Genomic DNA, 21,487 nt, shown 5'->3' on the forward strand with positions numbered 1-21,487 from the left:
GCCATCACAGGGCCGGCTGCTGCCGCTGCAGGTGGGGACCAGGCACACCAGGGCTAAGAGGACAGGACCGAGGGGTGGGGCAGCGCCTGGGGCTCATTCGGGGTGCAGCCGGGAGGGTTACATGGCACCTGCTCCCTGCAGGGGGCTGTGGAGAGACCCCCCAGAGCGCGGCTGTCTGGGGAACGCCCCAGGGACAGGGGCCGGCGCTGGACGGGCACGTCCCAGGCCCCCCCCAGCTCAGAGCCCCGGGGAAGCCCCGGGTACCAACGCGGGATCTGTTCCCGGCGAAGGCCGGCCTGGCCCAGGCAGCTGCTTCTCCTGCTGCTAACGGAGGAGGCTGCGCTAACTCTGCACTGTGCCCCTGGGCGAGGGGGCCCAGCTCAGGGCGGGCACAGTGGGCAAACACAGGGCCTGTGCTACGGGCGAGCACTGCCAGGCCGAGGGGAGGGGAAGATTCCCTGTGGGCCAGGGACTCCCCTAACTACACTGGCAAGGTGGGGACCCCAGAGCCCCCCGAAGGGGGCTGGGGCTCATACCAACAGCTGCAAGGGCACATCCTCACTGGCTGCACACGGGCAGTGCCAGGGCCTCTCTGGCAGAGGCAGGATCCCTGGCCTGAGGACCACCCACCTCCAGGCCACAGCCCCAGGAGGCTGGGCCAGGTGCCCCGTGGCACAACGGGCCACCAATGTAGCCAGTGGCCAGAGCAGCCGGGCTGGCAGCCAGGACGCCTGGGGTTGCCCAGGGGCAAGGGGCTGCAAGCACTAGGCTGGCTGAAGAGCTGCTGACACTGTTTCTGGGGGGAGGCAGGGGCCAGAGAGCAGCAAAACAAGCAGCCCCTCGCCAGCGCCCGGTGCCCCCCAGGGTCCCCAGCCCTCACGGCTGCAGGGACAGGGGCTCCCCGAGGGGGTGCAGGTGCCAGGTGGGTGAGCATGGGCGGCACAGCCAAGGCCCGTCTGGGACGAACGCAGCAGGAAAGAGAGGGGCTCCCTCCCTGCGCCAGCGGCCCAGCTGGCGTGTGGGGCTGGGCCCAGGGCCGGGAGAACGCAGCTGGCAGCAGGCAGTGGCCAGATGCCCTCTTGCAGGGCAGGAAGGCATCTCGGCCCGGGGCTTCCCCCACTGCGAGCCGGGACCCCCTGGTCAGGCGCCAAGGAGCAGGGCTTGTGCGCGCTGGTCTGGCCCCTGGGAGGGAGTGGGATGGTTAGGGGCGGGACCGGGAGCCAGGATTCCTGGCTTCTATTTTTGTAGCTGGGAGAGAGCGCGGCCTAGTGGGTGGAGCAAGGGCTGGGAGTCCAGGCCCGGCCCTGCCCGACGGTGCAATAGCTTCGGAGAAGCAGTGTTTGGGCCTCAGTTTCCCTCTCTACAAAGCAAAGCGCGCGGGTCACAGAGCCCCAGCCCAGGGTAAAAGTGTCCAGATAACTGCCAGGGGCCCAGCCAGGCCCCGCGAGCCCCCTGGCCCCAGGGGTCCTCCACCTCCCCCCACCCCCACCGGGGTGCAAAGCCAGGCTGCAGTTCCTGGCTGGCCTGGACGAGTTCACAAGCTGCACAAACCAGGAAGATCTTGACGGCAGCCGGGGACAGGCCGGGGAGCAGGGGGCTGTGGGTGGAGCGGGAGGAGCAGGGGGGCTGCGGGCGGAGGGGGGAGCAGGGGGGCCGCGGGCCATGGGAGGGGGGGCAGGGGGCTGCGGGGGAGACTCCAAAGGGCACGTGACCAAGGCGCCGGCGGCAGCGGCACAAAGGGGCCATTGTCGGGTTAGCTTCTGCCAAGAGCCACATTCTTGACAATAGAGAGCCCAGCCGGGGGGGGCCAGGGGGGATCCTTCCCCGGCGGCTCCCCCAGCCATTCCTGGCATGCCGGGCGTGGGGGGCTGCGTTCCAGCAGCCACGGGGAGGGGCCCACGATACACGCGGGCGGGGGGAGGCCCATGGGAGTGACGTTGACAGGCATGTGGGGAGGACGGGGGGTGGCGCTGCCGAGCGAGGCAGCAGCCCGGGGGCCTGGCCCCCAGGGAGGAGGAGCGGGGCAAGGCAGGGCAGGGCAGGGCTGGCACCGCGGGCGCTGGGCAGGGCAAGGCAGGGCAGGGCAGGGCTGGCACCACGGGCGCTGGGCAGACTCGTGCTGTTTCCCTGCCCAGCCCCTCCCCGTCGGCCCGGCCCGGGAAACAGGAGCTTGGCCCCACCCCGATCAGGGCCGAGGGGCCCAGGCGGCCCCAGCAGACAGCTGCCCGGGCAGCGTACCCGCTCCTCCCCCGCCATGGGGCAGCGTGGACCTGCCCAGCCCCCCACCTGCCAGGCCCCCGCCCTGAGCCGGGACAGAACCCAGGAGTCCTGCGCCCGCCCCACCCCCGCGGGTGTCCACCTGGAGCGACCCCGCTGCCACCTGCGGGTTACGCCGGGGAAGGGAGCGCCGAGGATGGGCCGGCCCAGTGCCCAGCACCCCCGCTGCCCACAGCGCCCCTCGAGCGCCAGGAGTGAGACGGGCCGGGGGCTGGGCAGCGCTCCGGGGGGGCAGGGAGCCCGAGCAGCGGGCACCACGCTGGGCACCAGGTGCTGACTGACTTGGTCCGGTGGGACGGGCCCTGCTCCGTGCCCAGGCTCGGGCACCTGGCTGGAGATACGGGCGAGGTTCCGTCTACACCCCACAAGGGAACCGTGTTGTAACCAGGCTGGGGGTCTCAGTGGGGCTGACGGCCACCGATTCCCAACCCTCCCCGCCCCCCCCAGCAGCTGCCCTCCAAGCAGGGGTTTAAATCCACACCACCGGCCACACGAACAGGCGCAGACACCACCTGGGCCCGGGACACCCAACGTCCAGCCACACGCAATGCAGCCCCTGCCCCCCCACGTCCAGCTCCATCACGGGGGGGCGGGGACCTGACCCCACTGCTCTGCAGGCCACACAGGCACCTGCCCCCCGGCTTTCGCTGCAGCCGATGCCAACTGGTCCCCAGCCCCAATTCAAACTCAGCCCTGCCCTCACCCCACCCCCATCCACCCTGCCCAACCCTGCCCGCATTCCAGCCCAGCGCCACAGCCCCCGGGGGCAGTGCCCAGGGCTTCCCGGGACGGGTCTAGGCTGCGGGGCCAAGAGGCAGGGCGGGGGGCAGGAGACGCTGGCCTCAGTGACAAGCGCCGCACAGAACGTGCCATGCACCAGTCCCCGGCAGGCGCGGGATGAATCACCGGGCGCTGCCACTCCAGGAGTGGAGCCAGACGGGCACCAGCAGGCCGGGGTCTACCAACCTCCGCGTGGAGAGCGGCACTTCCCCGGCGTGGGTCTGAGAGCCTGTGCCACCCGCCGCTGAGAGAGAGAGACAGAGACCTGCACACACACGCATGTACCCGCGCCCCCGGCACACGTGCGCACACGCACTCTGAAGGGACCCTGGCAGCCGTGAGCACCGAGGGCGGCTGGCACGAGGCTGGCGCAGAGAGATCTGACCTCCACCCCCAGCACTGGGTGGGTGGACATGGCGCCAGCACTGGCCTCCTGCCCCCCCCACCAGACAACAGTGCACGGAGCAGACAGCTCCTCCCCCCACGTCCTGCTCATGCCAACATGATGGCAGCAGCCCCCCAGCCTCCCCGCCCAGACTGGGGCACATCTCCCGGGGGGGGATGTTAAGAGATGGGGGGTGCAGGACGCTACCCAGGCCGCTGCCAGGGGAAAGCTGCCCACCCCAGCCTGGTCCCCGGGCAGGTCCCCTGCTCACAGCCCAGGCCCCAGCCTGGTTCCAGGTTCCCCAACGTGCCATTAGGGCAGGAGGTTTTGGCGACACAGACACAGACCCAGGGCGCTGGACCAGTCAGGGGTGGGGGGACCTGGTCAGCCCCCCCCCCCGCTCCCGTGCGCCATGTTCCCCAAGCCAGCTTCAGCCCCTGCCACCCGCACCACGCTCCAACGTGCCCGGCAGGGGGGCCCCCGCTGCTCTAGCTTGGTCACGCATGGGGCACCGAGTGAGGGGCCCTCAGCTGGCACCTGACGCCAGCTGCTGCCAGATGTGGTCTTTGAGAGCACATACCACGGCTGTGCCAGGCTCGCGCCATCTCACCAGGCAACACTGGCACCTGCCTGGCACAGAGACCTTGCAAGGCAAAGCGGGCGCGTCCCTTCCTTCCCGGGGGCCCCTGCCTGATCCCAGGAGGGTGGAAAGCCGGGCAGCCTGGCCCCCTCCCCACAAGAGCTCTGCGCGCGTGGGGCCAGGCTGGCATCGGAGAGCAGCACCCCCCCCCCCCCGAGGTGCCCTGGGGCGCAGGGGCAGCTGCTCTGGGAGGGAGGGGCTGGCGCGTGAAGCAGCCCCCGGGGGCGGAGGGAGCGGGAATTGGGGGGGTGGGGCGTGCAGGAGGGGCCCCACGAGAGGGGACGGTACAAAGGTGCCAGGAGGGGCGCAGCAGCATCTAGAACCCAGCCCCCCCCCCCCCCCCAGTAAGCGGGGAAGCAGCAGGACCCAGCTGCAGGCCAGATGCTGCGGCTCAGAGCTTCTCTGGGCAAACAGGATTTAAAAGCTCCCCCCCCCCCTTCCTCCCACGGCCCTGGCTCTATTTTCACTCCACATGGGTTTGCTTTTCCTGAGTCGCTGCACAGGAAATCCAGCGAGACACGCCCCAGACAGCGCCCGGCTGCCCAGCCCCCAGGCAGCGCCGCGGCCCTGCGGAGAGAATACCCGGGCTGCCGGCTCCGCCCAACCAGGGAGCCCCCGGGGGGGGGGGACCAGGCTCCCAGGCAGCGGCCGGCCAGCATTCCAGAGGGAATGGGGAGAGGACCCAGGAGTCCTGGCTCCCAGCCGCCCCCTCCCCCGCTCTAACCCACCAGACCCCCCGCCCCCTCCCAGAGCTCAGGAGAGAACCCAAGAGTCCTGGCTCCCAGACACCCCCCGCCCTGCTCTAACCCACCAGACCCCCCACCCCCTCCCAGAGCCAGGGAGAGAACCCAGGAGTCCTGGCTCCCAGACCCCCCCCCCGCTCTAACCCACCAGACCCCCCCCCCCCTCCCAGAGCTGGGGAGAGAACCCAGGAGTCCTGGCTCCCAGCCTTCCCACTCAAAGCAAGAGACAAACGCTCCCTGCCAACATCATCCTGCGCTAACCCCCAGACGCTCCATCCCCCGCCCACCCCACAGCCCCCACGCGAGCGCCCCCCACGCCAAGGAGGGTGCATCTGAGCCATCTGTCCGGGGGGGCACATCATCTAGGGCAGCCTCAGACCCCATGACTGTAAGGGAGGGTAGCATCAGCCCCCCCTTTCGCATGCCCCCCCCAGGCCTTGCCATGGACAGAGCCTGCGAGCTCTGCCAGCGCTCTCCTGCCCTGAATCGCTGAGTGGCTGGAGGAGGGCGGCCCCTGGGCAAACAGAGCCGCAGCCCCAGCGCAGCCCCAGGCTGGCCCACTGGGCAGGGGGACCCCTCGAGAGCCCCTGGGAGCCTGAACCAGGGCGGGGAGATCAGCGTCCTCCCGCCGTGCTGCCCGCCCCCAGGCGGGGGAGCCTGGCACTCCCTGCCCAGCCAAGCCGCGGGGGGCCCCGTATGGCAGCGCCCTGCTAAGGGGGCGCTGCCCGAGCCGGGTGCCCTCGGGTTCCCCCGCCCGCAAAGGGAGAAAGGTCTGAACTCACCGGGTGCCCCCGACCCCATCTGCCCGCGTCCCGCCCGCCTGCCCGGCGCCGCCCGAGTGCCGCAGCGCCGGGGGCTGGCTGCGGCAGAGCCAGCCGGGGTGGGGGCGACGGAGCACGGCTAATGCGAGGAGACTGCGGGGCCGTCCCCGCGCCCGCCCGCCCGCCACGCTGCCCAGGAAAGCGTCGCCCCCGCCCCGCACTGGCTGTCGGGAGCAGCGAGTGTCCCCGTCCTCCCCAACACACGCAGCCTCCCCCGGCTCCCGGCACCCCATAGGAGACCATGGGGGGGCTGCCTGCCCCCCCGCCAGGCTGAGGCTCAGCTGGGCACAGACGGACGCAGCTCAGCTGGAGAGCAGGGGGCAGGGCCCTTGGCAAGGTGAACGCAGGCTCTGAGGAGTGGGGGCAGGGGGGCCGGGAGTCAGGACTCCTGGGTTCCATTCTTGGCTTGGATGCTGGTGAGCAGCAACAGCAGACAGGTCACGTGACCTCTGCAGACAGGTCACGTGCACGTGACCTCTCTGTGCCACAGTCGGTAACACAGCGATTCCCTGGGGACGAGCTCCCAGGTCACCCTCTCCAGCCCCCCCCCCCCAAAGGGAGGGTCCCCAGCTCCCTGGCTAGAGAGAACCAGAGTCACCCCCCCCCCGGAGAGTGAAACTGAGGCACAGAACGAGGCAGTGACTTTCCCTCAGTCACACAGCGGGTCAGTGGCACAGCCAGGGATAGAGCCCAGCTGGTCCACCCCACTGCTCTAACCACTAGCCCACGCTGCCTGCCGCAAATAACCATCCCCAAGGCTGTCCTGAGACGCGGGAGGGGGAGAAACGCTCTGGCCCAGCTGAGAGCCGCGGGAGCTCAGTGGGGCTCGCGTGCCAGGGCATCGCCCGGCACAACGGGCACAAGGCACCTCCCGGTGCTGGCACAACGGCCGTGACAGCTACGTTACGCCCCCCTCCCCAGCATTCAGACCCAGCCTGCGGGGGGTGTATCGGCCCAGGCCAGTTACACGCTGGGACCCCTGCGGTGCTGCCACCCAGCGGGAGCGACCCAGCACAGACCCAGGAAGGGCAAGGTCAGAGCACCCGTCCCCTGCTGGGAACCCACCACGCGCCCTTCCATCCGCCCCCCCGCACCCTCCGGCCCCCGTACGGACTCCACGCCCCTTTGCCCACCACGGCAGGAGCGCCGCCAGATCACACGCAGCGCCGGATCCACCCCCCGCCACCCACTGTGTCACATCTACCCCCCCACTGCGCCGGATCCACCCCACCTCAGCAGGTCACACGCACCCCCCCAGGCTCTAGGGACGGGGTCAGGGACAGCAGCACCCCCAAATCAAGAGAGAAAGACGCCTGATCCGATCTGGGGTGCTGGGAGCTGCGGCTCCCTGAACCAGCCATCAATGCCCAGAGAAAAGGCAGGCGAGCATGGGTGCAGGGTGCAGACCCCTCGAGGAGGGGGACAGGCACCAGCCCGGGGGGGGGGGTCCCCAGCCCGCCTGGAGAAGACACTCCCCTGCAGGGATGGTTCAAAGCGTCTCTAGCAGCACTGGGGGCCAGAGAGTTACTGGTTGGACACATTTTCCCCTCCAAAATTGGGGAAAAACGTCGGCTGTTCAGAACATTTTCATGACCTGAAAAATTACTCGGCTTGGGTCAATTCACACGTTTTGTTTCCATTTTGGCCGTTGTCAGGGGGTGTTTCAGAAACTACAATTAGCTCCCAGTGCTAAGCAGAAAACCAGAATTTTTCATTTAAAAAGCAGTCGAAACGGCTCTTTTCACAATTTCAAAACCCTTTTTCTCTCCCTGCAAGTTTAGCGTTAAACCCAGGAAGAACTCGTGGGAACCGGCCCGTAGCCAAGCGCTTGGTTTCCATGAACTGGCGCTGCCCAGCGACAACCGTCCGGCGGAAGAGTCTCAACCAGCCGCAGGAATCCGAGCGGGGCTCCCGCAGGAGAATCGCCTGCCCCCATGGCCTCTCCCGCCCGCCCCCGGACAGGCCCCAGGGCCATGCCCCAGTCTGACCCGTCCCGGACTAGAAATCAGCCGGCTCCTGGCCCCCAGGGGCTGAGAGGCATAGCCCCTCCCCCTCATGGCCCCCAGGCAACAGCGCAGGGGGGATCGGGGAAGCCCCCCCATGCCTGGACCAACAGGTTGAGAGGGGCTCTGGATTTGGCATGTTAATCGCTGCCAGGGCAGGGCACCCCTAGTGCCAACGGGAGAACCCAGGAGCTGCCATCCCCGCTCAGCTGGGCACCCCAGGCTCCTCGCCGAGCAGCCAGGATTCTGCCACCACCTCGGAGGAGCGTGGGTCCAATGCCCGGAGCTCGGAGCGGCCCCAGGGCTGAGCGCCAGGCTACTCCACACCTGTCCAGCACAGGGCACCGGGCTGCCAGAGACCAGGCACCGGGACAGACGGAGCCTATTCCCCAGTAGGCTCTGAATCCGTGTCCCCCCTCCCCCCGCAGTTATTAGATGGGGCTAATTCGCATCGCCCGGCACCCGCCCCACCACCAGCAGCCCCCAGCTGCCACCGCAGGCAGTAGCCTCCAGCCTCCCCATCCCAGCCTAGGCTTCCCAGAGCAGGACCAGCGGAGCACATCCCACATGCACCCCAGGGAGCCCCCACGCACCCGGCCCGGGCCAGCCGAGATCAGGGCACCAGGGCAGAGCTCCCAGTGCCAGGGAGGTGACTGACCGCGAGCCGTGGGTGACCGGTGCCAACTCACCCTTCCAAACCTGCATCCTATTCCCTGCACCCGCAGGCGCCTGAAAATAAGCCCAGTCGGCCCCAGGCTCCGGGGCGCAGCTGAGGCCCCCCCAGGGCCCAGCCCGGGGCCTTTCGCAACACCTGGGGGGGGGAAGGGCAGCCCCCCTCCACCCTCTGCACACAAACCTTTCAGAAGCTTTAAGTCAAAAAACCAACAAGCCGCCCAAGCAGCTTCCTCCCTCCACCCCCCTGACAAAGGCCCCGGAGGAGGGTCCTGTTGACTCCCTGATAAGAGCAAAAGGTCAAAGGGCCCCACAGACAATGGCAAAAAGGGACTTTGTTCTCTGGAGATTGGGCCCGGGTGGGGGCAGGGCGAGGGGGAAGCGGGTGTTGGGTGTTTGGAGACCAGGCAGGGGCCGGGGGAGGTGGGCTGGGGCCGGGGGAGATGGGCAGGGCATGGGGGAGGCGGGCGCCAGACCAGGAGGGCAGGCAGGGCACGGGGGAGATGGGCAGGGCACGGGGGAGGCGGGCGCCAGACCAGGAGGGAGGCAGGGCACGGGGGAGATGGGCAGGGCAGGGGGAGGCGGGCGCCAGACCAGGAGGGCAGGCAGGGCCCGGGGAGCTTTCATTGACCAGGCTGGTTCGGGTGGCAGCTAACAGCTCCGATGCCAGGCAGGGGCTCAGACGACACTTCGGTGCCCCCAGCTCAGGCTGCCGCCCTGAGGCTGCTCTGCCTCCTGCGCGGCCTGGGGAAGGGGGGAGGCGACTGGCCGCCCGCCCCAGCAGCCAGCATCCCCGGGGGTGTCACCCTGGGAGGAGGGTGAAAGTCCTGGAGAGCCGGCGCGCCAGGCAAGGACTTTCCCCCAGCATGGCGCCGGCTGTTGTTTTCATCCAGACCCAGCATCCCCCGGGGAGCGGGGCAGGGCAGCGCCTTCTGCGGGGAGGGCCCCGAGCCCCTCCCAGAGGGAAAACCTACGATCAGCTGAGAGGCGAGGCGGGGCAGCGCCTTCGCCCTGCATGGGGGGGGGGGGGGGGATTGTTCAAACTGCTGCTGGATCCCCCACGGCCGGGGCTCTCCCTCGCTAACGGGCCGAAGGGGCTGAGCCCCGCTCCGCTGCTGGACCAGACGCAGACGCACCAGGCCCAGCCCCCAGCCCCTGAGCTCCCCGGCCCCCAGGACCCCCTCCCCGGCCCGAGATGGGGCGCGCGTCTCTCCGGGCCTGTGTCGGTGTCTCTCCTGTTCCGCTGGGATCCCAGCTGGCCTGTTCCGGGGGGGGGGGGGGGGTTGAAATGCAGCCTGGGCAGAGCGGCGGCTCAGCCCCCCCGGAACAACACACACACGCCCCATTCCAAGCCGCCTCCTGCCTGGCGCCGGGAAAACAACAGCCTGACAACTCCCCGTGTCTCCACTGTGCCTTGACCCCACGTGCTCCAAAGGGGCCCGGGGCAGATCCTGGGGGGCTGCATGGGGAGCTGCCCCACACTGCAGATCGCCTGCCGGGGGCGGGGGGGTCTCTGCTCCCCCAGGCCCAGGAGGGGCAGAGACCTGATGTGCTTTGGCATCCTGGGCCCGGGGTCCACCCACACATCGGAGGGGCGGGAAATGCGCTCAGCTCCCCGGCTGCCCTTCGGGAAACGGGGCACCCAGGCTCTTCCTGCGAGGCCTGGGATGTGAGCAGGTATTGGGGGGCTTTCCAGGAAACGGTGACCCCCCCCCGCAGCTCCCCCCCCACCCCCGCTTGGATAAAGCCACAGCGAACTATTTAGTTAATTGGATTTGCTCAGAGATAATCGGGGCAGTAAATACCCCCCCCCCAGGCGCTGCTCACCCCCTCCACACCCCGGGCCAGGGCGCAGCTATTCACCCCCGGGCTCTCCCCAGCACCCCCGTGCCCGCGCCCCCGCCAGCAGCCTGCCCAGGCGAGGGAGGGAGGCGGCGGACGAGAACTAGGCCAGGGGTTGCTTATGGCGACGCAGCGCGGGGCATGAGCCGGAGCCGAAGGGATGTGCGGCGGCAGGAGCCGCGGCGGCAGGAGCCGCAGAGGCCCGGCGGGGGGAAGCCCGTTCCCGGCCCAGCCCTTGGACTCCGGCCGGATTTCAGGAGGCTGCTCCCAGCCCGGAGCCGAATCGAATTCCGGCCCCGACCCCCAGGGCTGCACAACGCTCCGGGCCGGGCCGGGCCGGGCGGCCCCTGGGCCAGCGAGCCGAGGGGGGTGGCAGGCCCGGCAGAGCTCCGCACCGAACCCAGGCACGATACCTACAGTGGCTGGAGCTGCTCCAGGGCTGGCTCCGGAGCGGGGGCCCGTACGGGGCGGGGGGGCCGATCCCTTTGTCCTGGAGCAGGCAGGCGCGGGGCGGGCTGTAAAAATCCATCATGAGGAAGGGGTTGGGGCTGGGGTTGAGCCCGGCTACGTCCACACTCTCGTACATCTTCCCGGGGCGCCGGGGGCCGGCGGGTCACGCCCCAGCCCAGGCACTCAGCTCCCACGCAGGGGCCATCGGGGGCCCCGGGCCCCGCTCGCCGCACTCCGAGAACCACCCCTGGGCCCCGGGCCCCGCAGCGTCCGACGGGGGCTCCCCCAGCCCGGGACCGGCCCCAAATCCACGGCGAGGGGCGCCGGGAACAACCCCCCCAGCCGGGGCGCCTCGGACGTGCGCGCAGCAGCTGCTTCTCCGGCTAGGAGCCCATCGCGCCGTGCGCTCCCGGGGGAGCGGCAGCCTCCCGCCGCCGCCTCCCGCCCCCGATCGGCTGCAGGCTGAGAACCGCGCGGGGCAGCAGGGTCGTTCCCGGCCCGGCGGGGCCTCCCGGGCGGAGCAGGCAGCGGGCGGTGTCCAGGGGGCCCCTCCCGGGCTCGGCTCCGCGGCTCGGCCGCCCCCAGCGCGCTGCGCCCCCGGAGAGCCGGGCTGCGGCCGGCGCGCGTCTGCTCTGCGCGGAGCCGCGGCTGAAAATCCCTCCTGCCACGCGGCGCCTCCCAGCGGCCTTAACCCCTTGGCTGCCTGCGCGGGGCGGCAGCGGAGCGCGCCCGGCCCCGGCGCTGCGCTGCGCCGCCCCCCGGCCCGGCCCCGGGGCGCCCCTCGCCGGAAGGGCCTTTTCCGGCGCGGCAGCGCCCGGCTCATTTGCCTAATGGGATGCGGCTGAACTCCGGCTGAACCCGCGGCAAGCGCCTCACCTCCCCATGACCCCCGCGCCGGCCCCGCCGCCCCCAGCTCGTCCCCCAGGCCTGGGACCCACCCGCGTACAGCGCCGTGCACGCCCCGCGGTCCTGCCCTCGCAGCTGGTCCACACGCGCCAGGCCCTGATTCCCCCTCTCCTTGATCCCACCCCCTCCCCCGCCAGGCCCTGATCCCCCGCACACACCAGAACTTTTACAGGCCCGGCTCCTAGGCGCTCACACCTACTGCTGCCCCAGAGCTTGCAAGCTTATAATTACCCCCCCCCCCCTTACATCACACAACATAACACAACCTAGCTCCTCCCCGGCACTTTCCCTCCTCACTGTGTTTCTCCTCAGCCCCCCCCCCCCCGCCCCCAGCAGTGGGACCAGGACTGTTGGCCTCACTGGACAGAGGGGAAACTGAGGCACGCCGAGGCTAAGCCACACTGGGAGGCTGTGGAAAAGTTGGTAATTAGGCCGAGACCTTCCCCATCCCAGGCTCGCGGCTGAACCACATCCTGCCTGCCCACCACCTGGATTCACCCCGTCTCGCTCTCCCATTAATAGGGGTGACACCCCCAGTCGTAGAGTGTGAACTGCCAGGTGCGTCCGAGCCCCCAGCCCCACACGCAGCGGCCCGAGAGCAGACGCCAGCGCCCAGCGCAGGATCGGGGCAGCCGCTATTCACAGGGGACGGGACACCGCCAGGCTCAGCTTTTCTGCCTGGTCTGTATTAAGGTAGCACCCGGTGCCCCCATCCTGCCAGGACCCCCGGGGGCCGAGCTCTACAAACACCCGCCAGACAGTCCCTGCCCCGGGAGCTTACAGGCAATGGAAGGGGAATTTGACGTGGTAAGCGGCCGGCGCTGGGTCCCGGCCCGGTTCCTGCGAGCGGCGGTGATGGAGGGGGTGGACAGTCCAGCCCTGCCCTGCCTCCAGCAATACAAGGTAGAGAGCGAATTCCTTCTGGGGATAGAAATACACCCCTCCCCCCATTACATTATTTCCCCCGATTTGTGCAGCCCCTGACACTGGCCATCCCCCTGCCCCCGTCAGGGAGGGGCACTCCCTGCAGATCTCTAGTGCCTGGCACCCCCACACCTGCCCCTTAGGGGAGGGGCTCTGTGGCACTAGCCCCATTGTTGCAGAAGAGGAAACGGAGCCCCGCGTATAACCCTGTTGCTCAGCCCGTCCACACCCGAGCGCCACCGTTACCCCGACCGACCCCCCGGTGTCGGGGAAGTGGATTAACTCGCTGCCGGTCCCCTCGGCAATGTCGTTGCTGAGCCCTAGAGCAGAGAAGCTGCACCCGTCCAGCGCTGCCCAGGGAAGAGACTCGGCCCCAGGCTAGGCAATAAGTCCGGGGCAGAGACGAGAACCCAGGAGTCCTGGCTCTGCCCCCCCCCCCCCCGTTGCACCCCGCCATCCCGCACACATCGACTGCAGGAATGCAGAACACAAAACCCTTTGCAAGCTACAACCTGCCCTCTCCTCCATTTCCAAGCCAGGCCGGGCGGCGGGCGCCTGGGTCTCGCTACCTTCTGCAGAAAGCAGCCACCTGGCGGGGGCACCACCAGCCCACCTTGGCATCTCCGGTCCTTGCCCAGCCTAGGCGGAACCCCTCCCCCGAGCGGGCCGCCCTTTCCTCGAGGAGCAGTTCACAGGGGGTAACCACTGGGAGAGGATGGAGAATCCTGCTCGAGCCTCAGGGACGACGCAAGCTCCTTAAACTGCAAGTTCAAATCCTGCCAGGCTCCGCTCGGCTGCCCCACGCAGCAGCACAGCGACTTGTGCCGCCCGGCGAGTCTTGGAACACCACGGAGACTTCACCATTTTTACCAGCACGGGGCACCCCCACCGAGACCAGGACAGACACAGCCCCTGCCTCAAAGAGCTTCCATCGAAAGAGACAAAGGGCAGGAGGCGAAACCGAGTCACAAAGAGGGGAAAGGACTTGGGCAGGGCCAGTGGCAGAGCCCAGAACTCCTGGGTCCCTGGCTAGCACCTGACGCAGTGCTCACCCCCGCGGCCTCTTCCCCCTGGACTGTGAGGAGCACGGCGTAGGAAAGGTCTCTCCAGGAGACCAGCTGCTCACCCTGCACCAGAACTGCAGCTGGGGGTCAGTGGGGAAGCAAGACAGGCCGTGACACTAGCAGCGGGATCTCGCCCCTTCCCCACAGCGCCCCATGCCGCCCCCCCGGCCAGCTGGGCTTCCAGAACTGGTCCAGGGCCAGATTCCAGCACGTCCCAGGCAGCAGAGCAGGGCGACACCCAATCCCAGCCCCTCACTCCCAGCCCTCCTGGAGGAAACCGGCAGGACGCCAGGCCCACGAAGCTGTGGAGGGGCCCACGGGATGGCACCACCCGCTGGGCAGTTTCCCCGGGATTCCCCCCACCCAAGCAGCCGGGCCTGACGTGAGGGCTGCAGGATCGGGCCCGTCAGTTGCCTGAGGCGCGGCAGCCCAGCCACGTCTCCCCCCTTCGCTCGGGGGGGAGGGGCTCACCGTGGTGCCAGCGTCTCACACATCTGGTTGGAGACCCTGGGGCTTTGTCACCAGCTCTGGGGGCTTCGCTGGACGTGCGAGCTGCGATCGCATTGCCATGGGGCGCCACGAAACCCCCCCCTCCGAGGAGCAGGGGCCTGCGGGAATGCAGCTGAGACACACAACCTGACAAGGGCCTCTGTGGCGGGCACGGGGGGGGGCGACACTCCCACTTTCCACCCCACTCCCCTTAACAGAACAACGCCCCCCCCGCAGTGACCCAGCCCAGAGAGGGGGGCAGGATGGGCTGCAAAGCCCCCCCCAAAGGTCAGAGAGACACGACCTGACTTCAGTGCCAGCCCCCCCATCACTGCCCCCCCCAACGCCTCCTGGTTAGTTTCCAGCTCACAAAGCAACCTGCTGAGTCCTGGGGTTTTAGCCCCCGGGCAGGGCCCGTTGGCCTCCTGCAGGCCTGGCTCAGCTGAGTGAAAGAAACCAGGTCCCCTTGGCCTTATCTGCATGGGACAGAGCTGGGCCTCCCATGCCCCCCCCCCCGCCCCTTCCCCCGCTGGCCTCCAAAGTGAACAGTTGGGTTGAGCAGGCTGCCCCCAAACCCTGGGGCCTGTGAGAGGGAGGAGGGAGGGAGGAGGCAGCAGCGCCTGGTTAAATAATAATAGAAAGTCAAAGGCTCTGCTTAGCCAGCAGGTTTCTGAACAAAAGCCCAGCGCTCCTCCAACTTCCTGCAGCGAACATGACAAATGTCGCCTTCCACTCGCTCCCCGGGCCTGGAACGAAAGCCGGCTTCAAACGCCCGCCCGCCCGCCCGGACAGAGCCCAAGCCGCCGGCCTGCGCTAGGAATGCTTCCCCTTGGGGGGAGACCCCCAGCCCCCCGCCCCTACACACACACACCCTTGGGGGGAGACCCCCAGCCCCTGCCCCTACACACACACACACACACACACACCCCTTGGGGGGAGACCCCCAGCCCCCGCCCCTACACACACACACACACACACCCTTGGGGGGAGACCCCCTGCCCCTACACACACACACACACACCCTTGGGGGGAGACCCCCAGCTCCCCGCCGCCCCTACACACACCCCCTTGGGGGGAGACCCACAGCCCCCCCGCCCCTACACACACACTTCCCCTTGGGGGGAGACCCACAGCCCCCTGCCCCCCCCACACACACACACTTCCCCTTGGGGGGAGACCCACAGCCCCCCGCCCCTACACACACACACCCTTGGGGGGAGACCCCCAGCCCCTGCCCCTACACACACACACACACACCCTTGGGGGGAGACCCCCAGCCCCTGCCCCTACACACACCCACACCCTTGGGGGGAGACCCCCAGCCCCCCGCCGCCCCTACACACACCCCCTTGGGGGGAGACCCATAGCCCCCCCGCCCCTACACACACACCCTTGGGGGGAGACCCACAGCCCCTGCCCCTACACACACACACACACACACACACACACCCCCTTGGGGGGAGACCCCCAGCCCCTGCCCCTACACACACCCACACCCTTGGGGGGAGACCCCCAGCCCCCCGCCGCCCCTACACACACCCCCTTGGGGGGAGACCCACAGCCCCCCCGCCCCTACACACACACACCCTTGGGGGGAGACCCACAGCCCCCCCGCCCCTACACACACACTTCCCCTTGGGGGGAGACCCACAGCCCTTCCGCCCCCCCCACACACACCCCCCAATCTCTCCCCCTCGCACGCCTGCGCGCAGCCGCTGCCCATTTCGGGCCCTGGGTTCGGGAGTCCTTCCCCCAGCCCCCGACAACAGGAAAAGTGAGTTAAAATTGTGTTCAAGATTTCACCGCGAAAGCCAAACTGAACAGGGCCAGGGCCAACCTGCCCACAGCAAAGCCCCGGGCCTGGCCCCTCGCACCCAGGGCTCGTGAAGGCGGCGGGGGGGGGGGGTGCTCCCTAGTGCGCACACGGCCCGTCCCCCGGAAGCCCCACTGCACTCCAGGAGGCAGCTCTCGGACACCCCGGCTGCAGGGGCACGGGCAGGTTCGGGTTTGTTTTTTTCTGAAGTAATTGGTGATTTTTAGGGGCCCAACTTGAGGCAGCAGGAGCTTGATTATTCATGGGGCTGGTGCTCGGCCCTTTGCCAGGCGCCTGGAGCTGGCACACCCCCCCCCCCGCCCCGCCACCAGAGGCACCCATGACCACTCATCGCTCGGGAAAATCGTGGGCCCCTTGTTTATTCTGTCCCCAGCTCCCCCCGAGTCCCGGCAGCCTGCCAAGCAGGGTCAGACGATGCCACCCTCATGGACCCCAGCCTGCTGCTTGTGCCAACGCTCCAATTGCAGCTGCCAAGCCAGCCCAGGGAGGAGGAAGGGGCTGCTCAGCCTGAGCACAGGGGCAGAATCCGGCATCCAGGTTTCTGCCTCGGAGATGAGCATCAATCTGGGTTACGCAACCCTCCCGGCCACATAATCCCAGAGCCCCAACTCGCGGAGCCGGACCCAGACCCGGAAGGGCTGCTAGAAACCTGCCTTGTGCAGTCACGGCTCAGAAACCAGGCCGCAGGCCCGCCCCCTTTCTCACCATAACCACACTGAGCCAGGCAGGCCACAGCAGCGCAGGGCAGGGCTGGGCTGGGCTGACTTCTTAATCACTCTGCACCGTCATCCCTGCTCCCGAGCAAAGGGCCCTGGAATTCGCTGGGCTCTCCTCGCCACCCGGGGAAACCCGCTAACTGCCGGGAACGACGCAAACCCACAGGCTCCCACCAGAGCCACCCCAAACCTGCAATTTGCTAATCACACACCAGTGCGATGGTGCAAAACCTGCTCGCACGCGCCATGCAAATGCCTCTAACGCAGAGGGCCAGGTCCCAGCTGCTAGCTGCTCTACTCTGCATCTGCCTGGAGAGCCGCCTGGTCAGAGCCCGGGAATCCTTGCGGAGACTGAGGGCATTTTCCATAAAGCACTTACCACGGAGCACGGGAACGCACTCCCCCGGCTGGCCACACGCGCACACACGTGCACACACACAAACGTCTCTTCCCAAAATAAAACCACTAGCCCCCTCCCTCCCTCCCCCCGCCCCATAGTGTTTAATCTGGAACCTGACCCTGGACGTGTGAAACATGGTGAGAAAACATGTCTCGGGTTCTCGCCCGGCTGTTAGTCATGCAGTGCCTGGTGCAAAGGCAGGCTGAGCAGAAGGGGGGGTGGCTGGGGAAGGAGAGGAGAGGAGAGTGGAATAACTCTGGACTCCGTGCTCTGGGGCAGGCAGGAAAGCTGGGATCCTGCAGGCAATGAGCCTTAAGGCCCCGTGCAAAGCGACCGCCCCGGTGCAGAGCCCTGGGTTCAGCACTGGCCCAGAGCGTCTCCCCGCGGTGCATTCAGACCCGCCCGGTATCGCTCCTGCTCTCGCACCCGCAACACGGTGCCAAGGCCAACGGCTCCAAAGAGGGGCTCTGCTGACGGGGCCTGGTGCTGGGCGGCTCCAGCCCTGGGCGCAGGGGGCAAAACACGGCCCCTGTCCAAACCCAGGGCACAAGCTGCCCACCCCCACCTGGCGTTCAAAAATGGTACCAGTTGTCTAGTCTCTCATCACAACGCCTGCAATTGGCTGCCTCAAGTCAGGTGGGGTGTTTCCATTCCCTGATTGGATGGCAAAGGAGGGGGACTCAGCCTCATTTGCATTACACACGGGGGTCGGCTTCAAGGACTTTTTCTAGTCGAAAATTCTTGGAAGAAGAACTGGAAGTTTTCTGATGGGAAAGTTCCTGCTTTGCCGTTTGCAATCACCTTTCGGCTCGAACATTCAGCTACTTACAGCCGAAGAATGAACCGCGCTCCGACCCATCACAACCACAACCAGCGCCGCGGGCAGCCGGTGACCCAGAGCAAAGATTTGTGAGATTGTCACTTTTCCCCCTGATCTGGGACAGAAAAATCATTCGATGAATTGAAAACGTTGGCAGGCCAGGGAAACTGTTCCTACGTGTGAGCTCACAAGGGCTGGAGGCTGCCAGGGCAGCTGCTTTCACTCTCTGAAGCCGTTGCCCGCTGCTGTGCCCAGTACCATGGGCAGCTGCTACCCAGGGACAGAGTCTCCAAAGCACGGAGCACCCACCCCAAGGGAGATCAGCACCCGCCGGGCCGAGGGCTTTGGAGAATCCGGCCGCTCATGGAGCCGGAGCGAAGACTTTTGGACCAGTGGGCCCAGCGAGGCGGCACGTGGCAATGACTAAGCAGAGCCTGCCGGCTTTTTAGCCGTAACGTGGCGGGATCAGAGCCCTGGGCCGGTGCCTTCCCAGCAGCACAGTGCTAACGCGCTCTGCCCAGCAAGCCGCTATTTCAAGCGGGCAGATCCCCGGTGACCGGCCCCAGCAGACAGACAGAGACGGTTTCTCCTACAGGCTGGGCTGGGCCAGGTGTGGGAGTTGTGACCGTTAGCACTGGCTGAGGTTCTCGCTTGCCTGCAGCTCAGCTGGTCCCCCCCCCGGTCCCTCTTCGCTGTAACAAGCACTAGCAGACAAGACCCCCCACCCCAGTAGCACCCGCTGGTCTGAACAAGGCCCCCAGCCCGCTCCTGCCGCCTTTGGAGAGACGGCTCCCAGCGGGGCTGTGCCCAGAGCCCGCCCTGAGCAACCAGAGGGGATCCCCAGGGAGAAGGGGACACCCCCACCCAGCCCCAGGGAAGGCAGGTGTTCCTGAGCGGGGCAGGTCACCGGAGTGTAACATCCAGCTGGTCCCCACCTCCGACCACCCTCCAACGCCCCCTGAATTCCCCAGGAGAGTCTGCAACTTCGCCTGCAAGGGCCCCCCCGTATGATCTAACCCCGGGAACCGGTCAGCAGAACGCCCTGTCCCCCTCCCCTCGCTGCAGGCAGGGCCATTGTCCTGCCCTATTCAGCTCCCCCCCTTCCCTTGCTCGGCTTTTGTGTCCCCCGGCGGCTCCCCCCGCCCCCGAAGGGATCATTTATCCCGCCGGGCAGGGCCTTTTCGAGAGGCACATTCCAGGCTCTCCCCAAACCCGCCCGTGACAGGATGATGGAGCAGCCGCCTCGTTAATGGGCTTTCCCATCCGCCGGCGGTGCAGCCGGGCGCTCGTTAATCTCCCCGCCCCGGCACAGGGGGGGTGCGGAGAGAAAGGGCAGCACAAGGGAGTCCTGGCGGGCGCGGCCCGGTTCTCCCCACCCCCGCAACGATTATTAACCGGGGTGGTTACGGTAGCACCGGGGGGCTCGGGTCCTGGGCTCCAGACTAACCCGCGCAGAGGCGCTGGCCCGGCAGCTCGGCCCTTGGGCCGGCCCCATGGTGACATGGGCCTGGGCTGTTCCCTCGGGGAAGGGACCCGATGGGGCCGCAGCCCCGTCCAGCCTGCCCGTGTTGGGTCCCGCCGCGGCTGGGAGCATGGCACGGAGGGGAGCCGATCCTCTGGACACCCGTTACCCGCCAGCGCGCCCACCCCCCCCCCCCATCATCACACTCAGATATTCCTCCGGGCAGGGGTCTGTGGGGTCTTCCACCCCGTGCCCAGCCCACCCCACCCACGATGGGCCGGGGGGACATTTCAAACACAGCAGCTGCATGGTACCTTCCCCCCGCACACACCGCGTGAGGCTGGCCTGGGGTAATTTAAATAAACCGCTAAACAAACACACACGGCTCCCTCAGTCCTAATTTATGGGGATGCCAACATCCCCCTGAAAGACACGAGCACCCCTCCCCCACCTCTTCCCAAAATCACCACACTTAGCAGGGGTCCCCCCATAATCACAGCCACGTGCACGTGGGAAGGGAAACTGAGGCACGGAGCAGGGAAATAATTGGCCCATGGTCACCCAACAGGTCAGTGGCAGAGCCAGGAATAGAACCCAGGTGTCCTGGCTCCCCAGCCATGCCCTGCCCTGCCCAGGGACCAGCCCAGCCCCCCGACAGGGTGCCCAGCGCTCCGGGGGGCTGACACTCCCTGGGATGAGCAGATGGCCTCAGCCAAGGCCTGAGCCATCTCGAGGCAGCCCCCCCGCAACAGGGAGGGATGGGGGGCAAACGACCTGAACCTGCCCTTTAAACAGAGGAGAAATGTCAAGTGATTTTGCTAAGAGCCATCTAATGGGGGGGGGGGGAATTTGGGGATGGACTACAGATCCCAGCATGCAGCACGCCCCCCACATCCTGGCCCAGTGCATGCTGGGAGCTGTAGTCTCTGCAGCCAGCCCCGGGCACAGCTTTGCTGGGAGCACTGGTGGGTGTGGTGCCATAAGGAGCCCAGCATGCACCCCCGCCCTGGAGCAGGCAGGGCTCCCCATGCCCGGGGCCCCACACGGGGCAGCAGTGGTGGGCACAGAGCCCACAGCACCGGGGGACCATGCCGGGGCACAGGGAATGGAGGGCTGCCCCATAGCCAGAGGGGCTGGGGGCTAAGCCCTGGTGCCCCCGCAGTGGACATTGAAACCTGCCCCCCCGCAGCCCATGGCTGCCCCCAGCGGGCTGCACCATGAAGCCGGCCGGATGCGCGGGGCCGGGACACAACAGCTCCTCCCAAGGGCCCAGGCCGCTCCGGATGCAGGGAATCTCGCCCTGGGGTGGGAGGGGATGGGGCTACGGAGGTGAGTGCCCCCCCCCCTCCCCCGCCGCCAGGGCAGGGGCTTTGGCACGAACGCTGCTGAACGCGGCAGATGCGCCATCGGGTCACTCATGGGCAGGGCGGGTGGAGCCAGCGGGGGTGATGGGGGCGGGGGGCTGGGGCTGGCTGGGACGACCGAGCAGTTAAAGGGCTGCAGCTCCCCCCAGGGCGGGAGCAGGGGGCACCCCAGCCCCAGCCCCGGCACCGGCCCGCAGCACCAGCCCAGACAAAGGTCAGGGATCATTTCCATCCGGCTGTCGGCTCGCATTACGGAGAGGAGAGCCCCCCACAGCCTCCCGGCCAGGGAGGTCAGGCCCCAGCTCTGCCACCCTCCATGGGGCCTCAGACATGTCACCTCCCTGCCTGGGGCCTCAGTTTCCCTGCCAGGCAGCTGTAAATGTCCCAACCCCCCACCCCGCCCCCCGCCCGCAGTGCTCGCGCCCCCTCCCGGCACATCCGGGAGGCCGCAGGCCAGCTTCACCCTCTCGCAGCGCCCGGGCAGACGGCCCCACCCCGCCCCTTCCCTTCCCGAGAAACCCACAACGCCGCAAGCTCTTGTGGCAACCGGATTGGGGGGCGGGGGGGGGGGAGCCCAGGTCTCAGGGAAGGCAGCTCTTGGCTGGGCACTGCCGGGGTGGGGGTCCCCCCCCCAGCTCTGTGCAACCCAGGCTCAGTTCCCCTTTTCTGGGGGCCACTTACGAAATTGCAGAAACCAGGTCACAGGAACCTGCCAACGCCCCTGCCTGGGAGCAGCCCGGGCAGGAGGTTCCCAGAGTGGCAGGGCCCGGGCGGGAAATGCTGGGAGCGTCCGCCCAGCCCCTGTGGCACGGTGCCCCCCGCCCCACTCACCGCAGCCCCCCCGGACCGTCCTGCCCCTATCCTCAGAGCCCTGGGGCAGCCGGCACACAGGTCT

The 21,487-nt window shown here is 68.1% G+C and overlaps 1 protein-coding gene across 3 annotated transcripts in view; it reads right to left on the bottom strand.

The window, feature by feature from the left end:
* RARA (retinoic acid receptor alpha) overlaps positions 1 to 21,487 on the bottom strand; it is a 62,975-nt gene that overhangs the window by 10,285 nt on the left and 31,203 nt on the right. The window contains exon 1 of one of the 3 annotated variants that reach the window (XM_044999565.1): positions 10,581 to 11,086. The exons of the other annotated variants lie outside the window; for them this stretch is intronic. Within the exon in view, the coding sequence (XP_044855500.1) occupies positions 10,581 to 10,749 (169 nt within the window). The 5' untranslated portion in view covers positions 10,750 to 11,086. Of the gene's footprint in view, positions 1 to 10,580; positions 11,087 to 21,487 lie in introns of those variants that run through there. 3 annotated transcript variants of the gene reach the window in all.

Source organism: Mauremys mutica, chromosome 25 (assembly GCF_020497125.1).
Source record: "Mauremys mutica isolate MM-2020 ecotype Southern chromosome 25, ASM2049712v1, whole genome shotgun sequence".
NCBI lineage: Eukaryota > Metazoa > Chordata > Testudines > Geoemydidae > Mauremys > Mauremys mutica.